Consider the following 14905-nt stretch of genomic DNA (forward strand, 5'->3'; position numbering starts at 1 on the left):
TGTTTAATTGCTAAATTGTAATTATTTCGCCACTATGGCCTATTTATTGCCTTACCTCCCTAATCTTACTACATTTGCACACACTGTATATAGATTTTTCTATTGTGTTATCGACTGTGCGTTTGTTTATCCCATTTATCCCGTTTGTTAACTCTGTGTTGTTTGTGTCGCACTGCTTTGCTTTATCTTGGCCAGGTCGCAGTTGTAAATAAGAACTTGTTCTCAACTGGTCTACCTGGTTAAATGAAGGTGAAATAAAACAATTCAAATAATATAAAATAATCTAATGCACTGTGACAATTTCAGACCAAAAAAATACAAAACATTTGTTTTTTTAATAAAGAATAAAAAAAGCCAGCATATTTTCAAAACAATAACATTGACTATGATTCTGGCCTGCTTAGTACTACCCATGTAATTTTCCAGTGAAATACAATTTTCAGGTACATTGTAACTTAAGTTGCTACAAGAGTCTGTGTGTACAAGGCTAAACAATTCACCTTAAGTCAACTGTGCTGGTTTAAAAACAAGCAACAAAATCATAAATATTAAAAAGAAGGACATAAAAAGGCATAAGGCACCAACCTTTCTCTCCAGGGGCCTTCAGGACTTAAATCAACACATGAATCATCACACATAAAAACCATGAACATATATACATAAGCAGAAGAATAAACCATAAAGGATTCAAATGAAATGAAGGCAGTATAGGCACAACAATAACTTAATATATTTCCATTCCAAAGAAGGTCAAGTTGAAAACAAAAGCTTTGCCAAAGTAAACATTCAATCACTTTCTTCCACTCCCAATGAAATTACATGTCAAAGGCCAGCCTGTATTTGGATAAAATGTTCAAAACAGGGAGTAAAACCAAGCTAACCTCACATTGTGTGTACAGACAAACAGTCAAAGACATGAGAATCTATCCCTGCATTGTATCTAGCCTACGTGCCCACAACCCCTGGGTGGATGTCTGAGCAGTAGCTAAGCTAAGAAAAGTTTTCACAGAGGGGCTTTGTCCAATTTAGTCAGGCACACGCTGGAAGCCTTGACTCAAACAGATAAAAACACATGAGTGTGCTTGCATACACAGATGCTCTACACTTCACTGAGGTCAAACATTCGCCAAGTCCATCCAGAGAAGAGAAGTTAATTAAAAAGCTAAAACTTTGAGGTGAAGGCTGGGCTTTGAACATGACAGGGTTGGAGTGGCCTAGGCAGCAGGCAGCATGTGGAGTGTGTGTGTGATACGCAAGTGTTTTATGAGCCACCAAAGGGTTGGGAGCAACAAAAAAGAAGGATCAAATTAAAAAGAGTGTGCCCTCAATCTGCAAAACCCCAGAAGAAGAAACAAAGAAACCTCAGGCTAAAGCCAAGCCCCATCTTGAAATGCCACAGGGAGATCTCCCCCTCTACAACCCCCTCCTCCAACAGTCAGTGTATACATGCTCCCCTCCACCCGACCAATTGACGGAAGAGATCTTTCCTTTAATGGCGAGGCTTTGGAGAGGTCACTTTGATCCTTTAGTTTCTCAGGTAGAACGAAGCTACCGGCTGAGCAGGAACAGGAAATGGAAGGTCAATACCAGCTAATGGAGATAGAATCACTGGTGATGTCAACCCTTTAGTAGCTACAACCTCATGTCATGGACTCATTCCCAAATGGAATCCTAATTCCCTAAATAGTATACTACTTTTGACCACGGCCCATACGGCTCTGTTCAAAAGTAGTGCACTATGTACGGAATAGGATGCCATTTGGGACAAAGACCATGTCATGGTGCCTGGTTGTGTACTGGAAAAACCCATCACAGATCACACTGACACACACTGAGTTTCACTCCTGTCAGCTAACACTGGACAATTGAGTAGTGAAAAAACATTGCCTGGTCCGACAAATTCCGGTTCCTATTGCGTCATTCTGATGACAGTCAGGACTATATGGGTGCACCTAATAAACTGGCCACTGAATGTATATGGAATAGGGTGCCATATGGGACACAATCTAGAATGTGCAACCAATGCTAAAGAACAATACACTGTCCTAAATAGATACAAACCTTGAGATGTATTCTTCCGATGTGCTTAAAAGAGTCTTATCACGTCCCATAGTCCTGACAGTATCACTGTACATCCTGCTCACAACATGATATTCTATCGTCATCTAGAACCATAAACTTGGCAAATTGCTCCCTTTTTGTCATATTGTTGAATCCTTTTCCCTTTCACATCTGTATAACAGTTTGAAAACTAAAATATAATCTGATTTAGGTGCTCAACAGCAACAAGCAATCAGAATGTAACCTTTATGAAAAAGTCATATGATTACAGGCAATTGTTTTGGAAATGTCATTGAATATGAGGGGTTTGAATTGATGCAACATATGGGCACATAGTTTAGAATTTTCAAAAGGGATAGAAATATTTCACTAATGAGGGCTGAAATGCCAGACTCATGACGTAAGACAGGTGTTTAAATACATAAAAGCAGAACGATACAAAGTGAACCACTCACATCTGTTGAAACAACATAGTACAGAGAAACCCTTGCCAAATGAACCCTAGTTCTAAAGTTAAGCGGATAATGACAGCAGATTACTGCCATTCCCAGCCTGCGATCATCTGTTGAGATGCTACGACATTATAACACACTCCATATGGAAGTCATATGGAAGTCCTTGGGGTCAGAGCACACAAATGAGCCGGGAATGTTCATTCTTGTGTAGAAGAGTCTGTTTATTGAATTGACAAATTCTCTATAATATATCTATTTCAACTCCTGTTAAATTATTGTCTCACCGAGTCATTTTGAGCCAAAAGGTATTTTCCAGCTCCCCTGGAGCTCTCAGACATACCACTCCCTGCGTGAGATCACAGACCCATCCATGTGGGACACATACTCGCTGTCTGTGCCGTTGTCATAGCAGTCCTCCGGCAGGTAGGGGGAGCCGTTGGTCACAGTGGGAGTGTGAACGAGCGGCCCTTTGGGGTGGTGGATGTTGTTGTGGTTTTCAACAGGGTAGTAGCTGCCCTCCCGGAGGCCCCTGTGGCCGTCGCCCCAGTCCTCCTTGTCCTTGATGTCATTGGGGTAAATTATGTCCCCTCCCAGTCCCGGCTTGGGTTTCAGCTCCTGGCTGTCCTTGCAGGTAGAGTTGTGCCCGTCCCCGTAGACCTCCTGCAGCTCGTGGGGCTGGAGCACGTCCAGCTGGGACTCCTTCTGCATGTCGGAGGGGCCCAGGTACTGTTTGGTGTAGTAGTCACCCCTGAAGGTCCTCCGCTGGCGCATGAAGCAAGCTCCGCCCAGGATCAGCAGCAACCCCAGGAGCAGGACCCCGCCCACAGCCCCGCCCACTATGGTACCCAGGCTGCTGTCTGACAGGGAGGCCAGGGTGGGGGATGTGAAGTGGCCGCTCGCTCCTCGCCGTTTGTTGGGGGCCATGCTGGTGTCACTGGTGTCCAGGAAGAGGGGAGTAGATGTGGAGGGGACTGGTGCCGTGGTGGGGGGAGGATCTGATGGATGGATAGAGAATGGGGGTGAAAGAGAGGGGGTGGGGGGGCAGAGATGATGTTTAATGGAGGGAGGGAATGGCATGACAGAATATATATATTTTTTAATGTCAGTTAATAATCTGTAGGAATCAATGTCTGTAGTATGAATCTAATTGGTGACACAGTATAATCATTGAATACAGAACAAATAGAATACACTAATGTTTATAACCTGTTAGAAAATGACAGTTTACAAAGAAGCTTAATTGAAATTCTAACACGTTGTTTTGAAAGAGCATATTAATTAAATAAGTAAAGTGTCTGGACAAACACCAAAGGCTCTGGGCTCTGTAAAATAGTGAGTGGCTCTGGGCTCTGTAAAGGAGTCAGTGGCTCTGGGCTCTGTAAAAGAGTGAGTGGCTCTGGGCTCTGTAAAGGAGTCAGTGGCTCTGGGCTCTGTTAAAGAGTGAGTGGCTCTGGGCTCTAAAGGAGTCAGTGGCTCTGGGCTCTGTAAAAGAGTAAGTGGCTCTGGGCTCTGTAAAGGAGTCAGTGGCTCTGGGCTCTGTAAAGGAGTCAGTGGCTCTGGGCTCTGTAAAGGAGTCAGTGGCTCTGGGCTCTGTAAAAGAGTGAGTGGCTCTGGGCTCTGTAAAGGAGTCAGTGGCTCTGGGCTCTGTTAAAGAGTGAGTGGCTCTGGGCTCTGTAAAGGAGTCAGTGGCTCTGGGCTCTGTAAAGGAGTCAGTGGCTCTGGGCTCTGTAAAGGAGTCAGTGGCTCTGGGCTCTGTAAATGAGTGAGTGGCTCTGGGCTCTGTAAAGGAGTCAGTGGCTCTGGGCTCTGTTAAAGAGTGAGTGGCTCTGGGCTCTGTAAAGGAGTCAGTGGCTCTGGGCTCTGTAAAATAGTGAGTGGCTCTGGGCTCTGTAAAGGAGTCAGTGGCTCTGGGCTCTGTAAAAGAGTGAGTGGCTCTGGGCTCTGTAAAAGAGTGAGTGGCTCTGGGCTCTGTAAAGGAGTCAGTGGCTCTGGGCTCTGTAAAGGAGTCAGTGGCTCTGGGCTCTGTTAAAGAGTGAGTGGCTCTGGGCTCTGTAAAGGAGTGAGTGACTCTGGGCTCTGTAAAGGAGTGAGTGACTCTGGGCTCTGTAAAGGAGTGAGTGACTCTGGGCTCTGTAAAGGAGTGAGTGACTCTGGGCTCTGTAAAGGAGTGAGTGACTCTGGTGGAAAGTAAAGAGAAAATGTGGATTTAAGAGGGGAAGACGACTATGTGTGTGTGTGAGTGCGCACGCGTGCATGCGTGTGATTTGTTCTTTCCCTCTCTCTGGGAAGTCATGTGAGAAGATTAGGCAGTGTGTGATTGATGTGAGGTTCCTGCCTCTGATTTGTCCTTCAGTGGCTAGTTACTGTGATGACACCCAGAACCAGAGAAGACAGCCAATAGAGACACAGAGACAGACAAAGAGAGACAGACAGAGAGACAGAGAGCGGATTACTGTGTCTGAATATTGACCTCCCTTCAGGACAAAAAGCAGCCTGTATCTCTAGAGACACATGAAGAGCCTGACTACAAAGACACACTGAAAGCTGCACTAGGACCGCATTGTATCTCCAATTAACACTGGAATCTAAGCTGCACTAGGACCTCATTGTATCGCCAATTAACACTGGAATCTAAGCTGCACTAGGACTGCTTTGTATCTCCCCTTAATACTGGAGTCTAAGCTGCACTAGGACAGCTTTGTATCTCTCCTTAACACTGGAGTCTTAGCTACGACTGATCAAATGCAATCAGGATGGCAGCAAGCATAGCCTTCAGCTAATTACATCATGGCTGCAATTTACCTGACTGAGTGAGAATCTAACTAACCTGCAATTATAAAGCAGTGACTAAGGGACCAGTGCTAATCTAAAGGGGGGAGAAGGGGGAGGGGAGAGGCAGCTCAAGGTCAGTGAGCTGATATATAGCGCCTCCTCCTTAGCCTTAAGACAACCATCCCCAACCTCCACAGCTGGACCTCCTCATATCAAATCAAATCTGATTTTTCACATGCTTTGTAAACAACAGTGAAATGCTTACTTACAGGTCCTTCCCAACAATTCAGAGAGGACAAATGGATAATAGAAAAATAATAATATGAGGAATAAATACACAATGAGTAACGATAACTTGCCTATGTACCCAGGGTACCATTATCGAGTCGATGTGTACGAGGTCATAGGAAATGATGCCGAAAATATTATGTACAAAAAAAGTTTACGTAAAAAAACACACAAAATAGCAGAATTGGTGAGGAGCCCGTAAGACAGCAGCTATCCACTGCAGTGCCATCTCATCCTGGTAGCTTGAGAGGGACATGGTGTATGATGGGGAGCACTGAGCACAATATAGGCTCCAATAGGCACAATATACAGTGCATTCGGAGAGTATTCAGACTCCTTGACTTTTTCCACATTTTGTTACGTTAAAGCCTTCTAAAATGTATTAAATAAGAAAATCCTTATAAATCTATACACAATACCTCATAAGGACAAAGCGAAAACAGGTTTAGACATTTTTGCTAAATTATTACAAATAAAAACTGAAATGCCTTATTTACTTAAGTATTCAGACACCTTGCTATGAGACTCGAAATTGAGCTCAGGTGCATCCTGTTTCCATTGATCATCCTTGAGATGTTTCTTCAATTTGATTGGAATCCTCCTGTGGTAAATTCAATTGATTGGACATGATTTCGAAAAGCACACACCTGTCTTTACAAGGTCCCACAGTTGACAGTGCATGTCAGAGCAAAAACCAAGCCATGAGGTCAAAGGAATTGTCCATAGAGCGTTGAGACACAGATCTGGGGAAGGGTACAGAAAAATGTCTGCAGCATAGAAGGTCCCCAATAACACAGTAGCCTCCATTCTTATATGGAAGAAGTTTGGAACCACCAAGACTCTTCCTAGAGCTGGCCGCCCAGCCAAACTGAACAATAGGGGGAGAAGGGCCTTGGTCAGAGAGGTGACCAAGAACCCGATAGTCACTATGACAGAGCTCCAGAGTTCCTCTGTGGAGATGAGGAAACCTTCCAGAAGGACAACCATCTCTGTAGCACTTCCATACGGAAGCCACTCCTCAGTAAAAGGAACATGACAGACCGCTTGGAGTTTGCCAAAAGGCACCTTAAAGACTCTCAGACCATGAGAAACAAGATTCTCTGGTCTGATGAAACCAAGATTGAACTCCTTGGCCTGAATGCCAAGCATCACATCTGGAGAAAACCTGGCACCATCCCTACGGTGAAGCATGGTGGTGGCAGCATCATGCTGTGGGGATGTTTTTCAGCGGCAGGGACTGGAAGACTAGTCGGGATCTAGGGAAAGATGAATGGAGCAATGTACAGAGAAATCATTGATGAAAACCTGTTCTAGAGCGCTCAGGATCTCAGACTGGGCCGAAGGTTCACCTTCCAACAGGACAACGACCCTAAGCACACAGCCAAGACAACGCAGGAGTGGCTTTGGGACAAGTCTCTGAATGTCCTTGAGTGGCCCAGCCAGAGCCCGGACTTGAACCCAATCGAACATCTCTGGAGAGACCTGAAAATAGCTGTGCATCGACGCTCCCCATCTAACCTCACAGAGATTGAGTGGATCTGCAGAGAAGAAGGGGAGAAACTCCCCAAACACAGTTGTTCCAAGCTTGTAGCGTCATACCCACGAAGAATCAAGGCTGTAATCTCTGCCAAAGGTGCTTCAACAAAGTACTGAGTAAAGGGTCTACTTATGTACATTTGTTATTTAAGTTTATTTTTAATACATTAGTAAAAATGTCTAAAAACTAGTATTTCCTTTGTCATTATGGGGTATTGTGTGTATATTGATGAGGAAAAAAACAAGTTAATACATTTTAGAATAAGGCTGTAACATAACAAAATGTGGAAAAAGTCAAATGGTGTAAATACTTTTGAATGCACTGTACACCTTCCATGGTCAAAGGTAGTGCACTGTATAGGCAATAGGGTGCCATTTGGGACACAGTCAATGAGATGCTGCTGGTGGGGAGAAACACTTGCAGCGCCATGCAGGGCACTGTGAAAACATCACAGTGTATCCGAGACAGCCACGAAGGAGAAGGGCGGGGGATGATACAACATGCTCTGCCTGCCTGCCTGCTACTGTGGCTTAGTCCTAGATGCATCCATGTCCACAGGGGCTTAGAGTGAGAGAAGCGGCATATGCCGGACTCCTCCATGTTGTTGGCTTGGAGAGGCTAGATAATTGCTCAGTGCAAGTCCTTCCTGAACAGCGTGTCAAGCAAGCTTTAGACCACGTCCCAAATGGCACCCTATAACCTTTATCGTGCACTACTTTTGACCAAGGTCCATAGGGCTTTGGTCAAAAGTAGTGCACTATATAGCGAATATGGTATAATTTGAGGAGAACTCTTAGTTTTCGAGTGAACAGGGCTCCAGTCCGAACCAGGCCAACTCACAGATGGAGCGTGGTGTAATCATAACAACATACAGGAACTCAAGTCCTTTTGTTCACCTGACCTAGAATTCCTTACAATCAACTGCCACCCATGTTATCTCCCTAGAGAATTCTCATTGGTTATTGTCACAGCCGTGTATATCCCCCCTCAAACAGATGCCACGACGGCCCTAAAGGAACTTCACTGGACTCTATGTAAGCTGGAAACCATATATAATGAGGTTGCATTTATTGTAGCTGGGGATTTTAACAAAGCAAATTTGAGAACAAGGCTACCTAAATTCTATCAGCATATTGACTGTAGCACTCGCGCGGACAATACACTGGCTATGCATACATGGCCCTCCCCCGCCCTCCCTTCGGCAAATCCGACCACAACTCCATTTTGCTCCTACTGTCCTATAGGCAGAAACTCAAACAGGATGTGCCCGTGACTAGAACCATTCAACGCTGGTCTGACCAATCGGAATCCACGCTAAAGATTGTTTTGATCATGCAGACTGGGAAATATTCCTCAGAGAATAACAACGATTTATACGCTGACTCAGCGAGTAAGTTTATGAGGAAGTGCATTGGAGATGTTGTACCCACTGTGACTATTAAAACCTACCCTAACCAGAAACCGTGGATAGATTGCGGCATTCACGCAAAACTGAAAGCACAAACCACCGCATTTAACCATGGAAAGAGGACAGGGAATATGGCTGAATATAAACAGTGTAGTTATTCCCTCCGCAAGGCAATCAAACAAGAGAAAGGTCGGTAAAGGGACAAAGTGGAGTCACAATTCAACAGCTCAGACATGAGACATATGTGGCAGAGTCTACAGGCAATCACGGACTACAAAAAGAAAACCAGCCACGTTTTCCAGCCACGGACACCGACGTCTTGCTTCTAGACAAACTAAAAAAAAAATCCCCCGCTTTGAGTATGATACAGTGCCACCGACACGGCCCAAGGACCGTGGCCGACGTGAGACATTTAAACGTGTAGACCCTCGCAAGGCTGCTGGCCCAGACAGCATCCCTAGCCGCGTCCTCAGAGCATGCGCAGACCAGCTGGCAGGTGTGTTTACGGACATATTCAATCGCTTCTTCCCCCAGTCTGCTTCAAGATGGCCACCATTGTTCCTGTACCCAAGAAGACAAAGATAACTGAACTAAATTACTATTACCCCATAGCACTCACTTCTGTCATTATGAAATGCTTTAAGAGACTAGTCAAGGATCATTTCACCTCTACCTTACCTGCCACCCTAGACCCATTTCAGTTTGCATAACGCCCCAACAGGTCCACAAACGATGCAATCGCCATCACACTGCCCTATCCCATCAGGACAAGAGGAATACTTACATAAGAACGCTGTTCATTGACTACAGCTCAGCATTCAACCCCATAGTACCCTCTAAGCTCGCGGCCCTGGGTCTCATCCCCGCCCTGTGCAATTGGGTCCTGGACTTTCTATCGGGCCGCCCCCAGGTGGTGACGATAGGAAACAACATCTCCACTTCGCTGATCCTCAACACTGGGGCCCCACAAGGGTGCGTGCTCAGCCCCCTCCTGTACTCTCTGTTCACCTATGACTGCGTGGCCATGCACGCCTCCAACTCAAATCATAAAGTTTGCAGACGACACCACAGTAGTGGGCTTGAATATCAACAGCGACGAGACAGCCTACAGGGAGACAGCCACTCGGAGTGTGGTGTCAGAAAACAATCTCTCACTCAACGTCAACAAAAAGGAGTTGATCGTGGACTTCAGGAAACAGCAGAGGGAAAAAAACCTATCTACATCAACGGGACAGTAGTGGAGAATGTGGAAAGTTTTAAGTTCCTCGGCGTACACATCACGGACAAACTGAAATGTTACACACACACAGACAGTTTGGTGAAGGCGCAACAGCGCCTCTTCAACCACAGGAGGCTGAAGAAATTTGTCTTGTCACCTAAAACTGTCAAACTTTTACAGATGCACAATTAACAGCATACAGTCGTGGCCAAAAGTTTGAGAATGACACAAATATACATTTTCACAAAGTCTGCTGCCTCAGTTTGTATGATGGCAATTTGCATATACTCCAGAATGTTATGAAGAGTGATCAGATTAATTGCAATTAATTGCAAAGTCCCTCTTTGCCATGCAATGGACTGAATCCCTAAAAAACATTTCCATTGCATTTCAGCCCTGCCACAAAAGGACCAGCTGACATCATGTCAGTGATTCTCTAGTTAACACAGGTGTGAGTGTTGACGAGGGCTGGAGATCACTCTTGTCATGCTGATTGCGTTTGAATAACTGACTGGAAGCTTCAAAAGGAGAGTAGTGCTTGGAATCATTGTCCTTCCTCTGTCAACCATGGTTACCTGCAAGGAAACACATGCAGTCATCATTGCTTTGCACATAAAGGGCTTCACAGGCAAGGATATTGCTGACAGTAAGATTGCACCTAAATCAACCATTTATCGGATCATCAAGAACTTCAAGGAGAGCGGTTCAATTGTTGTGAAGAAGGCTTCAGGGCGCCCAAGAAAGTCCAGCAAGCACCAGGACTGTCTCCTAAAGTTGATTCAGCTGCGGGATCGGGGCATCACCAGTACAGAGCTTGCTCAGGAATAGCAGCAGGCAGGTGTTAGTGCATCTGCACGCACAGGTAGGCGAAGACTTTTGGAGGATGGCCTGGTATCAAGAAGGGCAGCAAAGAAGCCACTTCTCTCCAGGAAAAACATCAGGGAGAGACTGTTATTTTGCAAAAGGTACAGGGTACAGACTGCTGAGGACTGGGGTAAAGTAATTTGCTCTGATGAATCCCCTTTCCGATTGTTTGGGGCATCCGGAAAAAAACTTGAGAACTTGTGGTCAATCCTCAAGAGGCGGGTAGACAAACAAAAACCAACAAATTCTGACAAACTCCAAGCATTGATTATGCAAGAATGGGCTGCCATCAGTCAGAATGTGGCCCAGAAGTTAATTCACAGCATGCCAGGGCGGATTGCAGAGGTCTTGAAAAAGAAGGGTCAACACTGCAATTATTGACTCTGCATCAACTTCATGTAATTGTCAATAAAAGCCTTTGACACTTATGAAATGTTTGTAATTATACTTCAGTATTCCATAGTAGAATCTGACAAACATATCTAAAGACACTGAAGCAGCAAACTTTGTGGAAATTAATATTTCTGTCATTCTAAAAACTTTTGGCCACAACTGTACTGTCGGGCTGTATCACCACCTGGTACGGCAACTGCACCACCCTCAACCGCAAGGCTCTTCAGAGGGTGGTGCGGTCTGCACAACGCATCACCGGGTGCAAACTACCTAGTCACTTGAAATAATGCCACTTGAATAATGTTTACATCTCTTACATTACTTATCTCATATGTATATACTGTATCTTATTGCATCTTGCCTATGCCGCTCGGTCATCGCTCATCCATATATTTATATGTACATATTCTTATTCCATCCCTTTAGATTTGTGTGTATTAGGTAGTTGTTGTGGAATTGTTAGATATTACTGCACTGTCGGCACGAGAAGCACAAGCATTTTGCTACACTCACATTAACATTTGTTAACTATGTGAATGTGACCAATACAATTTGATTTGACCGCCTGCTTTAGCTCCTCCAGCCTGCTCTCCCGCTCTCCTCTCAGTGAGAAACCAGAGAGATTGTATACCTTGGATGAATGTGTCTAAGAGTAGCAGTCATTATGTTTGGATATAGATTAGAAGAAAGAGGAAAATGGGGAGCACAGTTCTCATGCTCCATACCTAAAGAATAATAGAGGAGCCAAACGTAAAGAGAGGAGGAGAGGAGAGGGAGACAAGAGGAGGGAGAGGAGGACGGATGGGGAAGCTGCTGGCTGTGTGTTCTCCAAGCAGTGTTCCCTTGCATCAGAACAGCCCAGTACCGTAGCTAAGTGAGGCCAAATGTATAAAAACTATGTTTCGAGAGCTTTGGGGGGGAAATCCTCTGTCTGTTTCGCGAGTCAGACATGAATTAATGTGTATTAAATTAAAGTAAATATAATCAGTAATCTCTTGATGAGAGAATGGAAACTCCATGCAGCTCTTACAGCAGAGCATGGAGCACACATCCTATTTCATGAGGAAGGAATATACTAGAGTCTGTTACTGTATCTGTATGTACTTCATTGTGTCCAACCCTGACAAATAACCTTGGACAACAAACAAGATAAACAAAAAAGGGCTAAATGTCTGTACACTGTGGTCCCATTGACAAGCAGGCATATTGTTGCATATTAGTGCATACTGTGTTCCCAAAAACAAACAGCGTGAAACACTACCTCTCTTATCACAGATATCTAATGTTGTCATAACCACAACAGTTTGAACCTTTGGTGCTGATAGTGTGTGTTTATGCTGCTCTTTTCTCCTCTGGTGTCATGGTGGGAGAACTCTGTTTGAAGGGTTTAACGAAGGCCATACTCTCTCACCTTGTATCCAGACGTGAACGTCATGACTGCGTGGACCGATGTCGTTGTAAACCTCACACCTGTACAGTCCAGAGTCATTTCTCTCCAGAGGACGAGTGAAACTAAAAGTGTTGTTCACTATATCCACACCGTCAGGCATCGGCCCATCCAACCTGTAAAGAAAGGAGATCATATACAAACACAGGGATACAAACATTATCTGGATATTACTAGCCAGCAATGATCACAATAGTCGTGCGTCCAAAATGGCACCCTATTCCCATTATAGAGCACTACTTTTGACCAATGGGGTGCTATTTGTGATGCGGTTTGTGTATAGCATGTTGTGGGGTGTAGTGGGTGGATAAGCTGCTAGCTAAAGGACCCTGACCTGGTCCAGGAGAAGTGGTGGGCAGGTGGGTTTGCTTTGGCTCCACAGTCCAGCTTCACATTCTCCTGACCAACAAACCAGTTCTGATCATATCCCACCACCGTCACCTCAGGAGCAACTGGAAAAGAAGCACAATATCTATGAAAATAACTTGATTCTTTATTCTACAATCTTATTATTCTTTATTATTATTATTATTATTAGTTACTTACTGTAGCTACTTTGTAATAAAGTAGACTAGGGTACATACCATATTGTACAAGATACACTATGATCAGGATCCTTTAATAACACAATATTCTTTCTATACAAAACAGGAAATTCATTTAAAAGAAAATACCCTAGAGTGCATTGTACATTCTACACAATAGCCAATGTGACCTCTAGCAGTACAGTGATGACAAATGAGCTTTCCCCCCAGGAGGAAAAAGCAAGCAATATACAAACAAAACAAGTGATAATCAAAATGAAAAAGCAGAATTGAAGAATTTTGTTGGCTGTGTGAAACCTAGAAAACAATCAACGCATGAGAGAGAGAGAGAGAGAGAGAGAGAGAAAGAGACAGACAGACAGACACAGAGAGACAGAGAGAGAGACAGAGAGAGAGAGACAGAGAGAGAGACAGAGAGAGACACACAGACACACAGACAGACAGACAGACAGACAGACAGACAGACAGACAGACAGACAGACAGACAGACAGACAGAGAGAGAGAGAGAGGCACAGCCTACCTCAGACAGGTCAGAGCGTGGAGATATAGGGGTAATAATCCACTCTCTCCAGCAGCTCACAACCAGCCACTACCAGAGCTATTACATATACCACTGGCTGTACTGTAATAACTGTAAACAATGACTATGGTATCCAATCTTCCCTTTTTGATTTCTCTGGAGAGTGAGCAGGCAAAACGTATTACAGTACACGGTCGGGAAGGGAACAAGACATTATCAGTGTGTCATGTTGACCTTTGCACTCTGTTCATGGTGAAATTGTGCTTCTTTGGCACTTAAAATCCCCTGCCTCTGCATTTGACACAATTTATTGAGCTTACAAACCTTTCTCTTCCTAACCTCGGCTTTCTGCATCTCCACCCTTCTGCCCCCACCTCTCTTCCACCTGCTGCTGCTGAGGCTTGATCAATATTTCATACAACGCCTTCATTAGCTTGCACTCACATAGTTCAAAATAGATACTACCCACTATTCACAAGTTCAGCATGCCAAGGAAGCATGCATCAATGATTATAAAATGAAGATGACTCCTTAATGGCCCTTTTATGAGCAAAAGAGGGAAGACAGGGAGTCAGTCCGTTCTCTGTGCAAACTGTACTGTAAATCAGGCTAGCAGTATGATAGGTTATAGATCAGATACAGACAGCATCACTTCACTGATACATGTGGCAGTTGTCTAAATGTGTATGTAGTCAAGAGAGAATATGCTGAAACAACATGAGCAGCAGCTGTCGCTGACAGACAACTGAGGCAAGACAGATCATCAACACAAAGCCCACCTATCAGCACAACAACCACTCTCAAACAAAACACAAAGATAGCTGGCTATCCCTCTCCTTGTAATGGTGGCACCCGTCTCTATATACAAACCATGAAAAAGCTGATCTAGGTTGTTCTATTTCAATGACCCTACTGCTCTGCTGTCCTGTACGACCTGGTCCCCCACAACACTCACACTGCACATTGAGCACGTAGGGTATCCTGAACTCAGTCTGCAGGGCCGGGTGGCGCACCACGCAGGTGAGGGTGTGGCCCTGGGAGTGTCTCCGTGGCTCCAACACATAGTGCACCTGGGTGGTGGAGGCGACATTTAGTTAGACGTGTAAATATTTAAGCATGTTTAAAGAGTGTCAGTGTGAGCTCTGCATGCCTGCTTCATGATCTCTCTCTTTCTCATCTATATATATATATATATATATATATATATATATATATATATACAGTGCCTTGCGAAAGTATTCGGCCCCCTTGAACTTTGCGACCTTTTGCCACATTTCAGGCTTCAAACATAAAGATATAAAACTGTATTTTTTTTGTGAAGAATCAACAACAAGTGGGACACAATCATGAAGTGGAACGACATTTATTGGATATTTCAAACTTTTTTAACAAATC

At 44.4% G+C, this 14905-nt stretch overlaps 1 protein-coding gene across 1 annotated transcript in view; it reads right to left on the bottom strand.

Annotated features, from left to right (window-relative positions):
- Positions 1-297: 297 nt before the first annotated feature.
- Positions 298-14905, bottom strand: part of LOC139383052 (nectin-3-like protein) — a 76933-nt gene continuing 62325 nt past the window's right edge. Inside the window, exons 4-7 of the mRNA XM_071127355.1 lie at positions 14466-14580; positions 12779-12896; positions 12409-12560; positions 298-3511 (exon numbers count right to left, since the gene is read on the bottom strand). Coding sequence (XP_070983456.1) covers positions 2847-3511; positions 12409-12560; positions 12779-12896; positions 14466-14580 — 1050 coding nt within the window. The 3' untranslated portion in view covers positions 298-2846. The remainder of the gene's footprint in view (positions 3512-12408; positions 12561-12778; positions 12897-14465; positions 14581-14905) is intronic.

The sequence above is a fragment of the Oncorhynchus clarkii genome, chromosome 24 (assembly GCF_045791955.1).
Source record: "Oncorhynchus clarkii lewisi isolate Uvic-CL-2024 chromosome 24, UVic_Ocla_1.0, whole genome shotgun sequence".
In the NCBI taxonomy this organism is placed as follows: Eukaryota; Metazoa; Chordata; class Actinopteri; order Salmoniformes; family Salmonidae; genus Oncorhynchus; species Oncorhynchus clarkii.